Raw genomic sequence first — 13,740 nt, 5'->3', positions numbered from 1 at the left:
CAGCTAGAGTCTCTGGGAGCAATTCAGAAGGCAGAAGATAGACACATCCCAAAGATGAAGAAATACTCTAAAAGGAGGATGACACAACTGGGGCTGACAAGTCAAAGACACCATAAAAGCAAAAAAGAAGGCATATAATATGGCATAAATTAGTGGGATGTTAGAAGAATTGAAAGCTTTTAAAAACCAACAGAAGGCAACTTACAAAAAGCCACGAGGAGAGAGAAGATGAAATTTTAAGGTAAACTTGCCAGTAATATAGAAGATTGTACCAGAAGTTTTTTCAAATATATAAAGACTAAAAGACAGGCAAGAGTGTATACTTTGACTGCAGGAAACTGATGCTGGAGAGACAGTAATGGGGGACAAAGAAACGGAAGGCAAACTTAACAAGTATTTTGCATCAATCTTTATTACGGAAGACACCAGCAGTACACCAGAAATTCGAGAGTGTCATAGTGCGGAAGCGAGTGCAGTTACTATTAATAAAGAGAAGATGCTTGGGAAGCTGAAAGGTCTGAGCGTAGGTAAGTCACCTGGACCAAGTGGACTATAACCCAGGGTTCTGAAAGAGGTAGTTGAAGAGATTGTGGAGGCATTGATAAAGATCTTTCAAGAATCACCATATTCAAGAAAGGTTACAGAAGACTGGGAAATTGCAACTGTCACTCCACTCTTCAAGAAGGAATAGAGATGGAAGAAAGGAAATTATAGGCCAGTTAGCCTGACTTCAGTGGTTGTGAAGATACTGGAGTCCAATGCTAAGGATGAAGCTTCAGGGTACTTGGAGGTACATAATAAAACCGGCCACATTCAGCATGGTTTCCTTAAGGGTAAATCTTGCCTAACAAATCTGTTGGAATTCTTTGAGGAAATAATAGGCAGGATAGAGTAAGGAGAGTAAGTGGAGGTTGTATACTTGGATTTTCAGAAGGCCTTTGACAAGGTGCCACATGTGAGACTGCTTAACAAGATATGGTATTACAGGAAAGACACTAGTCATTGAGAGAAGACTGGTTGACTGGCCTAAGGCAAAGAGTGAGAATAAAGGGGGGGCATTTTCTGGTTGGCTGCTGGTGACAAGTGGTGTTCTGCAATGTTCAGTGTTGGGAATGCCTCTTTTTTTAGTTGTATGTCATGATTTGGACGACAGAATTAATGGCTTTGTGGACAGTACAAAGATAGGTAGAATGGCAGGTAATGTTGAGGAAGAAGAAGGACTTAGAAAGATTGGGATAATGAGCAACAAAGTAGCAAATGGAATATACTGTAGGAAAGTGTATGGTCATGCACTTTGGTAGAAGGAATAAAGACGTACACTGCTAATCTGCTCATTAAATTTGCCGGTGACACTACATTGATTGATCTAATCTCAAACAATAACGAGGTGGCCTACAGGGAAGAAGTCATCTCTCTGACACAGTGGTGTCAAGAAAACAAGCTCTCCCCCAATGTCACAAAAACAAAGGAGCCGTTTGTGGTTACAGCAAGAATGGAGAAAAGCTAACCCCTATTGACATCAGTGTATCTGGGGTTGAGAGGGTAAACAGATTTAAGTTCCTCGGTGTCCATATCACCAAGGACCTCACATGGTCTGTACACACCAGCTGTGTGGTATAAAAGGCACAACAGTTCCTCTTTCACCTTGGACGGTTGGAGGGAGTTTGGCATGGGCCCTCAAGTCCTAAGAACTTTCTATAGGGGCACAATTTAGAGCATCCTGACTGGCTGCGTCACTGCCTGGTATGGGAACTGTACCTCCCTTAATCACAGGACTCTGCAGACAGTGGTGCGGACAGCCCAGTGCATCTGTAATTGTCAACTTCCCATGATTCAGGACAACTACAAAGACAGGTGTGAGAAAAGGGCCCACAGGATCATTGGGGGCCCCGAGTCACCCTAACCACAATCTATTCCAGCTGTAACCATCCGGGAAACGGTACCGCAGCATAAAAGCCAGGACCAACAGGTTCCAGGACAGCTTCTTCCACCAGGCCATCAGACTGATTAACTCATGCTGATTTGCGTGTATTTCTATGTTACATTGACTGTTCTATTTATTATAAATTACTATGATTGCACATTGCACATTTAGACAGAGACGTAACATAAAGATTTTTACTCTTCATGTATGTGAAGGACGTAAGAAATAAAGTCAATTCAATTCAATATTTTCTAAATGGGGAGAAAATTCAAAAATCAGAGGTGCAAAGGGGCTTCGGAGTTCTCGCGCAGGGTTCTCTACAGGTTAACTTGCAGGTTGAGTCAGTGGTATGGAAGGTAAGAATGTAATGCTGAGGTTTTATAAGGCATTGGTCAGATTGCACTTGGAGCGTCGTGAGCAGTTTTGGACTCCTTAAATCAAGGTGAGAAAACTGCAACTAGCGGGGCACTGTCTACGCCACCCCAAGCTGCCTGCCAGCCTAGTCATCATATTGGAGCCCAAGCATGGGAGGATGAACCCTGGGCGCCCTCCCAAGAGTATGGTCAACACGCTTCTAGAAGACAGCAGCGTGGCTAATGTAGATGAACTGAACACACTGATGAGGGAGAGGGAGAAGTGGAGAGTCCGTCATCGTGCCTGACACCGGCCCCCTAAGCCTGAGTCGACGTAGTAGTAGTAGTATCTAAGAAAAGATGTACTCGTATTGGAGAGGGTCCAGAAGAGGTTCACGAAAATAATTCCAGGAATGAAAGGGTTAACATACGAGAAGCATTTAATAGCGCTAGCCCTATACTCACTGGAGTTTATAAGAATGAAGGGGAGGATCACATTGAAACCTCTTGAATATTTAAACGCCTAGATAGAATAGATGTGGAGAGGATTATTCCTACAGTGGGAGAGTCTAGGACCAGAGGGCACAGACTCAGTATAGAGGGAAGTCCATTTAGAACAGAATTGAGGAGGAATTTCTTTAGTCATAGGGTAGTGAATCTGTGGAATTCAATGTGTGTTGAAGGATTTTGGACCAAACCAAAATGGCAAGCAAATCAGAAATTTGCCTAGTTAACAGATTCATCTATGTGGTTTTATTCTTTTCTATAGTTGATAAAATTGAATTGTTTCATAAATAATTTCAGAAAGAAGTTAGAAGTCAACAATGGGATAAATTCACAAAGACCATACTAGTAAAGAACTGCAGGTTTCTTTCAAAACATAGCAAATGAGTCAGTTGCTATTTTTTTTAAATCTAACAGCCTCATGGTTACCTTTACACATATGAACTTCTAATTCTACATTTATTCATTTTTCAAAAAATTGTGTTGAAAGGCAAAACTTTTAACTGTGATTTTACTCCTGTGTTCTGCTTTACAAGCTCAGTCACCAAGTCAGTGTTCTGTCTAATCAGTTAAGGGCAACACTCTACATAAACCCAACACGACTAATGCCAGAAATTACCTTGATTATCATGAATTGACCAATTCTACAGTGGAGTACATGTTTCTACCACAATTCATGGGATAGAGTATGTTTATACTGGTGAAACCTAAAGCTAAAAAAAAATCTAATTGCCAAATCCAAGTATAGCTTCTTATAATATCAGAGGGTAGAAGAAGTAATAGCTGGTAAATTCCCGAAGAATAGGCAAATAGATTTTTAGAATAGATCTTTCTTGCCTATGTCAAATGAAACCGCAATACCATTGCAAACTTAGACACTCAATTGAAACACGAAAAAAGGAGTAACCCGCATGATCCAGTGAGCATGTTATTGGTGTATACATAATCGAGCAAATAAAATTCACTTCTGAATATGCTGCAGAAACAAAGACTGATACTACCAAACAGCGTATTTCAGCTTTCAAAATTCTGCAAGTTATCCATTGCTGTTGGATTGTGCAAAGAAAGATAACTCACCTTGATAAGGATTTCTTCCTGACTTCAGTGCAGTTTATCCTCCATATGCAGATGAATCAGGTCTGTCATCCAATGGGGGGAAATCACAAGACTCTGTCCTTTTAACAATGCTCCTCGCAACAGCCATGTGATCTCCCTCACTCCCACACTGTACACAAGTCATCGATCCCGAATCCCTCCTTAGGTTTTTTTTGACAGAGGTGGCTGAAAAGTAGACCGAGGTGGTATAACGAAGGAGAAATTAAATAAAATTAACAATCAACCTCCAACTCAGCATGAAGACAACAGGGAAGGAAGACAGAAGTTCTTAATTCAGAGGATAAAATATACGTAAAGAGTGAGGGAGCATCAATACCAAAGGTGCGTCATCATATTTTCTTCCTCATTTTTATTCTCCAGATAAAGACAATATCGGGATTATTGGAAAAATGGAGATGGGCAATTCTGTGAATTGATTTAAATACCAATTTACAGAACTGATCTTGCAAAGGCGGTTATTTGCCCTTGCAAATATATCCAAACAATGGTGTTTGAAAATGCATCAAGGCACTCCCAAGTAAAAGCAGCTAATTTTGCAATGATCAATTCAGAAGCCACGGACTTGGTAGAACAAACCTTTAAGTAAGTCGCCAAAACAGCTAACTTATTATAAAAGAGAAATAAACTCCTTTATCCTTCCACCGTGCATTTCTTGGCAATTCTTACACCAAGAAAATCTACCTCAAAGGAGCAAGTTGTTGTTTCACATAATAGTCCCCTGATCCAATCCATTTACGTTAACATTCAATGTTGAAATCAACTTCTGATAACAGAATTTAAGAGAAAAAATCCAAAATATTTCTAATAAAAAATGAAAGAAGGATGAGGAAGTCTGCACTTGAACCCCAAAGTAGTGGCTGCAACACCAAAGCATGTCAGTTCCCTGTCATGCAAAAATAAGCACCAAGAGATCAAATGATGCAAGATGTCAGATGATCGCAAGAGTATGGCTTAAATGCTGAGGAAAAAGTGATAAGTATCACAAGTGTCTCCAAAGTTCTATACATAGAAGCTCATTTACATCTGAAGAAGAAAGAAGAGCCAATATGCAAATGTATGCCTAAATCATCTTAATTCCAAGTGCATTTAGAAAACAGTGTCAGCTAGGATGACAAAGTGCCTGTGATCTTACTTGGAACAATTAAAACAATAAATACATGAAAACAAGCCTGCCCAAAAATGTGTCAGACACCTTCAGCAAAAACAAATGCAGAGAGAGGAAGAAGAGAGAATGGTCAATATACAAAGTTGGACAACTATTTTCTTTCTTCAGATAGTTTCAACAAGACAAAAGAGGATAAATCCAGATAATTTTCTGGAGGATCTTGCATTCTGAAAACTAAGTTGCTTTCAGAGCCATTTGAATTATGCTCTTCAAAATCCTCTGGAATATTCTATAGTATATGCAACTGCAACGCAGAAAGATCACAGCATAAATACAAAATTTTGTATGATTCTTCAGAGACTGATAACTAACACAACCTTTAATTGCTAGGATTCTGAACAGTATTCAACAATTTCCACTTCAATGGACATGTGCCATTTATTGACGCACAAACTTCATTCCATAAGCAAGTAGGTCATTTGTATTTGAAAAGCACAGCAGCCAGAGCCAGCTACATGATGAAGTGGCATTGCTTTGTGTATTCAATACTTGCGATAATCAATGGAATATGCAGCTAATGAGTATTTAAATTTTGCCATCTGCTTGGTACTCAGTATATTTTTGAAACCAGAAAAAAAACAAAAAAGTAATGTTAAGCAAAATAAACTAATTTTCAGTTGCGAATTTATGTAAAAAGAAATTAAATATCAGGTATACAGTAACCTCCGTTAATTCATTGTATTAAGCAGCATTCAGTAGTGATTGTAAGCCAAGTAATACATTGTAGATGCAGCATGAAAGAGTTTGAGGAGACCAGAGTATGGAAGGATTCAAGTGAAGAGAAAATAAGACATATATAAAAAAAGGCAGAGCCAATTAGCAATTCAGTTGTGGAATGAAACAAGAAAGTAAGGTATTTTAATCATAATATGCAGTATAAAAAGGAAAAACGTGGTTAAAATTATATCTGAAAACAAGGAACCTTTGCAATACTACAGTGGCAACAATGAAACAAGTACATACACGTCAGCTTGACCTGATAATTATTACAGAGCTGTTGTCTAGGATAGTAATTAACTATTCTGGACTACTTAATACTTAAAAGTACAAACAGAATGAATGAGGTTGTGATTACGGGTTGAGAAAGATAGAGGAAAAAGTCAGTAATCCTGATAATAGAAGAATAACTGAAAAACAAAATAAAATGCAAAAGTAGTTGGCACAAGTAAAAGAACATCTACAGATACTGGGAATCTGAGCAATATACACAAAATGCTGGAGGAACTCAGGTCAGGCAGCATCTATAGGCAACGTTTTGGGCTGAGACCCTTCATCAAGCCTAGAGGAAAAAAGATGAGGAGTAGAGTTAAAAGGTGGGCGGGGGGGGGGCAGGAGTAAGAAACACAAGGTGATAGGTGAAACGGGGAGGTGGGGGGAGGGGTGAAGTGAGGAGCTGGAAAGTTGTTGATTGATGGAAGAGATACAGGGCTGGAGAAGGGGTATCTTCTGTCCTGGAGAGGACAGAGGCCATGGAGGAAAGAAGAAGGGGAGAAGCATCAGAGGGGGGTGATGGGCAGGTAAAGAGATGAGAAAGAGAAGGAAAAGGGAATGGGGAATGGTGGAGGGGTGTGTGAAATTACTGAAAGTATGAGAAAATGATGTTCATGCCATCAGATTGAAGGCTAGCTACACCAGACAGAATATAATGTGTTGCTTCTCCAACCTGAGTGTGGCCTCATCATGACAGTAGAGGAGCCATGCATGACATGTTAGAATGGGTTTGGGAAGAGGAATTAAAATAGGTGGCCACTGGGAGATCCCGCTTTTTCTGGCAGATGAAGGGTAGGTGCTCGGCAAAGCAGTCTCCCAATCTATGTCAGATCTCACCAATATACAGGAGGCCAAACGGGGAGCAGCAGATACCATAGATGACCCCAATAGACTCGCAGGTGAAGTTTTGCCTCACCTAGAAGGAATGTTAAGGGCCCTGAATGGTAGCAAGGGAGGAGGTATAGGAGCAGGTGTAGCACTTGTTCCATTTGTAAGGATAAGTGCCAGGAGGGAGATCAGTGGGGAGGGATGAATGGATAAGGAAGTCGTGTAGGGAGCGATCCCTGTGGAAAGCTTGGTGGTAGGATCCCATTAGAGATGGCAGAAGTTACTAGGAATTATGTGCTGGATGCAGAGGCTGGTGGGCTGGTAGGTGAGGACAAGAGGAACCCTATCCCTGGTAAAGTGACAGGAGAATGAGGTGAAAGCAGACATGTGAGAAATGGAAGCGAAGCGGTTGAGGGCAATATTGATTGAGAAGGAAGAGAAGCCCCTTTCTTTGAAGAAGGAAGACCTCTCCTTTGTTTAGAAACGGAAAGCCTCATCTTGAGAGCAGATGCGGCAGAGAGAGGAATTGATAGAAGGGGATTTTTACAAGTAACAGGGTAGGAAGAGGAAGAGGTATAGTCCAGGTAGCTGAGAGTCAGTGGGTTTATAATAGACATCAGTAGATAAGCTGGCTCCAGAGATAGAGACTGAGAGATCGAGAAAGGGGAGGGAGGTATCGGAAATGGACCAGGTAAATATGAGAGCAAGGTGGAAGTTGGAGGCAAAGTTGATTAAGTCGATGAGCTCTGTATGGGTTCAGGAAGTAGCACCAATGTGGTCGTTGATGTAACGTAGGACAAGTTGGGGAGTGACACCAGTTTAGGCTTGGAACACAGACAAAATGGCAAGCACAGCTAGGACCCATGTGAGTACCCATGGCTACACCTTTTGTTTGAAGGAAAGCTAATGGTAAACACAAAAGATTCTGGAAATCCAGAGCAACACACAAACTGCTGGAGGAATGCAGGTCAGGTTACATCTATGGAGAGGAATAAACAGTCGACTTTTTTTGGGCCGAGACCCTTCACCCCAATGGAATTTAAAGAGGAGAAGCACACAAGGAAGGTGAGAAGACCTCACTTGAATTATTGAGAGCAGTTTTGGTCTCTATATCTGAAGAATGATGTCCTTGCCTTACAGTTAATACAACAAGAATCCATGTTGTAGTTTGTAAGAGATGATTGCACTAATGGAAAAGAGAGGGTCTGACAGAGTAGATTCTAAGAGGCTGTTTAGATAATCTGGAAAAATTCAAGAAATCTTCAGAAGCAGTTATTGGGGTCTATGATACTTCCTCCCACTTCAGCCTGTGGGTTCTGAATTAACCGAAAATTTTATGGAATCCGCAAACTCTGCCACAAGTGAAGACTGATGAGGTGAATAAGTGGAAGGCATAGGATATATGAGCAGTTATCTCTTTTTGCTTGCCAATAATCCCTGCATTTTTCACTCACAGGGAATAAAGATCTTGGTGCCTTCTTGAATGGTCATTTTGAGTGGTCAAGAACTAGAATTCGGATGAGTCAGTGAGTCCTTGAACTATTTTTTTTCTGTCCTGAAGATCTCCTGTGATGGAATGTGGAGTATAGTGCTTGTTCAAGTGGGCTGGTGTCAGGCATGGGGACAATGTTGCTATTCATTAGAGCCCAGTTAACACGATCAAAGCCTCAATACTGGGATTGTAGGACCCCAAAAGAAGAGTGATATTGGCTTGCTTATCTAGCCAACTGACTGGAGGGATTTTGTTGGTGGTACTCAAGGTACTGTAATTGAGGTTGTTCATTATTTCAAAGCATAAAGGAAGGCATATTGCTTCTCACAGTCCATAAGCCCAGTGCAAGGCTTGAGATCGTGTACAAGTATAAATTCGCAGACTAAGATTTTGACCACTTAGAAACGAGCAGAAAACTTGCTACATGGAGAATTATAAACCTATATAACTGCTTGTCTGAACAACTAAACTGCTCCAGTAACCATGAAAATAAGTGCAGGACAGACTCCATGCATTTTGCACAGAGAGGCTCCTCACTCCTTTTCACATTCTGAAAAATGTGGTACTACTGCAGTAATGAAGTAAAAGGAAGGATTAAGGACTGACTTGTTAGATAAACCAAAATAGTGAGAGAGATCATGTAGCCTTTGAGGAGGACACAAAGCATTCCTGTGATTTCATCTGCTGAATGACAGACCCAATTCATCTGATAATGGAGGATGTATGACATCATAGAAATTGAAGATACTTTCTGGAGGTATGATGTCTTGATGGAATGATGCAGGACTGTGCAGATATTAGTTTTTTTTTAATGTTAATTGTCTCTATATTCAACATCATGTGCACGTAAAAAACACTTGCAAACATAGTTATCTTTGCACAAGCTTCAATGTAAAAAAAGAACGAACTCCAGGATAGTGAAGTTCATTTTCTGATGGCCAACTTCAGGAAAAGTTAACTTAAAATTCATGTACCTCTCTTTATCAGATGACCATACAGAAACTGTAAAGAGAACAAATATTAATACCTAAAACAAACTACAATAATTCAAGATCTTACCTTTAAATTCTCAAAAAATCCAAAAAGCTTTCAAGACTAGAATTTACCTTTCTTCATTTGTACACCATTGATTATATAAACTTATTATGACTTTATTAGCAAAACAATTGCAAATGTTCCTTCAACATATCTAAACCTCAATTTTAATAACTTTTACAACAAACTACAGCAATAAATATAGGCCTTTTCTCAATAATGTATGAATGTTTCTTTTCCTTTTACTGTGCACATGGGATTGAATAAGAAAGATCAGTTTGCATATATGCCTAGATTAAAACCAGAACCTACAATTCAAATTTTAAAATTTCCATGCTTGGTATAAAAATGCATAAATAAAATAGGTATAAAATAATACAAATTCACCATTTGGAACAGTGAAAGATAATTAATGAGTATAATTTAACTAATACCGTCAAAGTCAACTGCTTGGACAAAAATTGCTACACCATTTAAATGAATGTCATTTTCTGGAAATATTCAGAATACAATTAAAAGCAACTTAATAGCACAACACCCACAGTTAAGTGCCAATGCAAATCACTCAAAATAACAACAGTGCTAAAGGTAATTGCAAAACCACGATTATTGTCAAAAATCACTTCTCGGCTTATAGAGCTCTAAAAAAGGATATTCACCTTTAAATCTTTACTTGGACTTGGTTCAGGGAAAGTTGTAATGGCATTATATCAAGGTGGATTCAGTGACATAATGTTTGAAATATTATTTCCAAATTCCAAGATTATTTAATGTCATTTCCAGTACACAAGTGTAAAGGAAAACAAAATAATTGTTACTCCAGATCCGATGCAGCACAAAAAAGCACAATATAATAAAGAAAACAATAAAAAAACACAATAAATATAAATACGTAAGAGAATTTATTCATAGATTGATTCTATGTCTGTAAAGTGATACTAGGCACAGGAATGTCTGTGCTAAGGTGACTGACAGGAAATGATAGTGATGGTGAGGGGTGTGGAGGTGCGAGTGTTAAAGGTTATGGGGAGAATGGGGTTGAGAGGGATAAAAATCAACCATGATGGAATAGCAGAGCAGACTCAATGGCCTAATTATGCTCCTATGTTTAATGGTGTAGTGGGTGGAGGTGTTGATCAACCTTACTGCTTGGGAAGAGTAATTGTTCTTGATTATGGTGGTCCAAGTGTGGATGCCATGTAGCCTCTTCCCTGATGGCAGTAGCAGTGGTGAATTTAAAAGATTAAAAGATATATTCTACATAGCAATTGTGTGGTATTGCTTATTTAATGGTTTATATTTTAAATAAGCTTATATTGTTAGAAATAGGAAGTGTTCTCCACACTCCATGGGTCAAGGAGCATTCATAGAGAGAAAGACTTTTAATGTGCCTGCCTTTCATCAGAATTGGAATATGCACGGCACTTAAAAAAAAAAGAGGAAATGGGAAACATCTACCAGTAAGACACAAAACAATTCATTACTGGAAAATGATGAAATAACAGAGTTGACACTATCAGAAACCAACAAATTAAGATATTTTTATGGAGAACAGTTAACCTGCTCATAATTGAAGGGAAGGGGAAAATTGAAACCAAAGTATAAAAAAACTGGCAAAGGCTTTAAGGGGCAAAAAAAGCTTGGGTATGACTGCCTGCTGGTCTCAATGAAGGACCACACACATTTTCTTAACTCAGATTTACTTCACTATTTTTTCTACTTCCAAAAATGTTGTAAATCTGCATTACGATTCACCTTTTCAGTTATTTTCACATGCTCATGCCTTACAGAATTCTTTTTCTTCATACTTATCATCTTATTTAGGGATGTATTTGCAGACTCCCACATTTCTTTTTGTACTGTTCCCTTTAAATGCCCTGTACCATCAATCTCAGAAACACTTAAAATACAGAAAGTGATATAGCCCAAGAAAAAGAAACAAGCAACTGAAAAAGAAAAAAACTTAAACAAATCTACTTTACAAAGAAAAAGATACAACTTTCATCAGAATTCACGTACATACTTTATCAACGTTCATTTTCTTGAAGGCTGCCTGTAAGATTTTAAAATGTTGGATATATTCGTGCTCCAATTTTGCATGGAATTTGACTTTCTTTAGATGAATGCAACCCGGAAATAGCATATCCATAAACTGACAATATGCAGTTCCTGTTGGGAAAAGAATCTACATTTTAGTGAGTGTACACTTACTCTTAAAAATTACTCAGGAATTCTAAAATATAGATAGGTATTTCATTAATATTGAAAGCTACATTTATTTGATGGATGCACCAAGACCCAATAATCATTGCGAGTTCCCAACACAGATTTATGGCTATCCAGCCCATCATATTTAACCTCTTACCTACTTCCTAGGGTGAAAGTCAAAATTAGTTATTTCTGTCAAGCCTCATGTGAAATTAGAGTATTGGAATTGTCCACAGCATTGGCTATATATCTTGTGGAATATTGCTCTTCCTCTCCTGAAGGATCTTGCACCTGATAAGTTAACACTGTATCTCTTTTCATACTGGCCAGCCTGAGCGTTTCCAGTATTCTCTGTTTTTTTTTCATACTTCTACTATATGCAGTTCTTTCTGTTTATCATTCCCAGTTGCACACAGTTGGCCACAGTAGACAGGTCACAACATTTGCATGCGTGGCACCAGATTCCTGAAACAGATACAGTGGCATGCAAAACTTTGGGTGCCCTGGTCAAAATTTCCGTTACTGTGAATAGTTAAGTGAGTAGAAGATGAACTGATCTCCAAAAGTCATAATGTTAAAGATGAAACATTCTTTTTGAACATTTTAAGCAAGATTAGTGTATTATTTTTTGTTTTGTACAATTTTAGAGTGAAAGAAAGGAAAGGAGCACCATGCAAAAGTTTGGGCACCCCAAGAGATTTGAGCTCTCAGATAACTTTTACCAAGGTCTCAGACTGTAATTAGCTTGTTAGGGCTATGGCTTGTTCACAATCATCATTAAGAAAGGCCAGGTGATGCAAATTTCAAAGCTTTATAAATACTCTGACTCCTCAAACTTTGTCCCAACAATCAGCAGCCATGGGTTCCTCTAAGCAGCTGCCTAGCACTCTGAAAATTAAAATAAATGATGCCCACAAAGCAGGAGAAGGCTATAAGAAGATAGCAAAGCGTTTTCAGGTAGCTATTTCCTCAGTTCATAATGTAATTAAGAAATGGCAGTTAACAGGAACGGTGGAGGTCACGTTGAGGTCTGGAAGACCAAGAAAACTTTCCGAGAGAACTGCTCGTAGGATTGCTAGAAAGGCAAATCAAAACCCCATTTGACTGCAAAAGACCTTCAAGGAAGATTTAGCAGACTCTGGAGTGGTAGTGCACTGTTCTACTGTGCAGTGACACCTGCACAAATATGACCATCATGGTAGAGTCATCAGAAGAAAACTTTTCCTGTGTCCTCACCACAAAATTCAGCGTCAGGAGTTTGCAAAGGAACATCTAAACAAGCCTGATGCATTTTGGAAATAAGTCCCGTGGACTGATAAGTTAAAATAGAACTTTTTGGCTGCAATGAGCAAAGGTATATTTGGAGAAAAAAGGGTGCAGAATTTCATGAAAAGAACACCTCTCCAACTGTTAATCATGCTTTGGGCTTGTGTTGCAACCAGTGACACGGGGAACATTTCACTGGTAGAGGGAAGAATGAATTAAGTTAAATACCAGCAAATTCTGGAAGCAAACATCACACCATCTATAAAAAAAAAAGCTGAAGATGAAAAGCGGATGGCTTCTACAACGGGATAATGATCCTAAACACACCTCAAAATCCACAATGGACTACCTCAAGTTTTCCCATGGCCTTCCCAGTCCCCCAACCTAAACATCATCGAAAATCTGTGGATAGACCTCAAAAGAGCAGTGCATGCAAGACGGCTCAAGAATCTCACAGAACTAGAAGCCCTTTGCAAGGAAGAATGGGAGAAAATCCCCCAAACGGGAATTAAAAGATTCTTTGCTGGCTACAGAAAATGTTAACAAGTTGTTATACTTGCCAAAGGTGGTGTTACTACGTACTGACCATGCAGGGTGCCCAAACTTTTGCTTCGGGCCCTTTTCCTTTTTTGTTATTTTGAAACTGTAAAAGATGGAAATAAAAAAGTAATCTTGCTTAAAATATTAAAGAAATGTGTCATCTCTAACTTTATACCTTTTGGAAATCATTTTTTTTACTCGCTTAGCTACTCACAGTAACAGAAATTTTGACCAGGGGTGGCCAAACTTTTGCATGCCACTGTATTCTAATCCATTCTAGATCATAGGAAGAGATTAATATGTGGATTAATATGTTGAG

General features: G+C 38.9%; 1 protein-coding gene across 6 annotated transcripts in view; it reads right to left on the bottom strand.

Moving 5' to 3' along the window:
* The window catches only part of mapre3b (microtubule-associated protein, RP/EB family, member 3b), an 80,285-nt gene that overhangs the window by 31,307 nt on the left and 35,238 nt on the right, over positions 1 to 13,740 (bottom strand). For 4 of the 6 annotated variants that reach the window (XM_063036317.1, XM_063036360.1, XM_063036326.1 and 1 more), the window contains exon 3: positions 11,431 to 11,576. In XM_063036317.1, coding sequence (XP_062892387.1) covers positions 11,431 to 11,576 — 146 coding nt within the window. Of the gene's footprint in view, positions 1 to 11,430; positions 11,577 to 13,441; positions 13,525 to 13,740 lie in introns of all 6 variants that reach the window. The other 2 variants (XM_063036343.1, XM_063036352.1) reach the window with 1 other exon arrangement.

This window comes from Mobula hypostoma, chromosome 2 (genome assembly GCF_963921235.1).
Source record: "Mobula hypostoma chromosome 2, sMobHyp1.1, whole genome shotgun sequence".
Classification (NCBI taxonomy): domain Eukaryota; kingdom Metazoa; phylum Chordata; class Chondrichthyes; order Myliobatiformes; family Myliobatidae; genus Mobula; species Mobula hypostoma.
The sequence above is the reverse complement of the archived record's forward strand: the minus strand, read 5'-3'. Positions and strand labels throughout refer to the sequence as shown.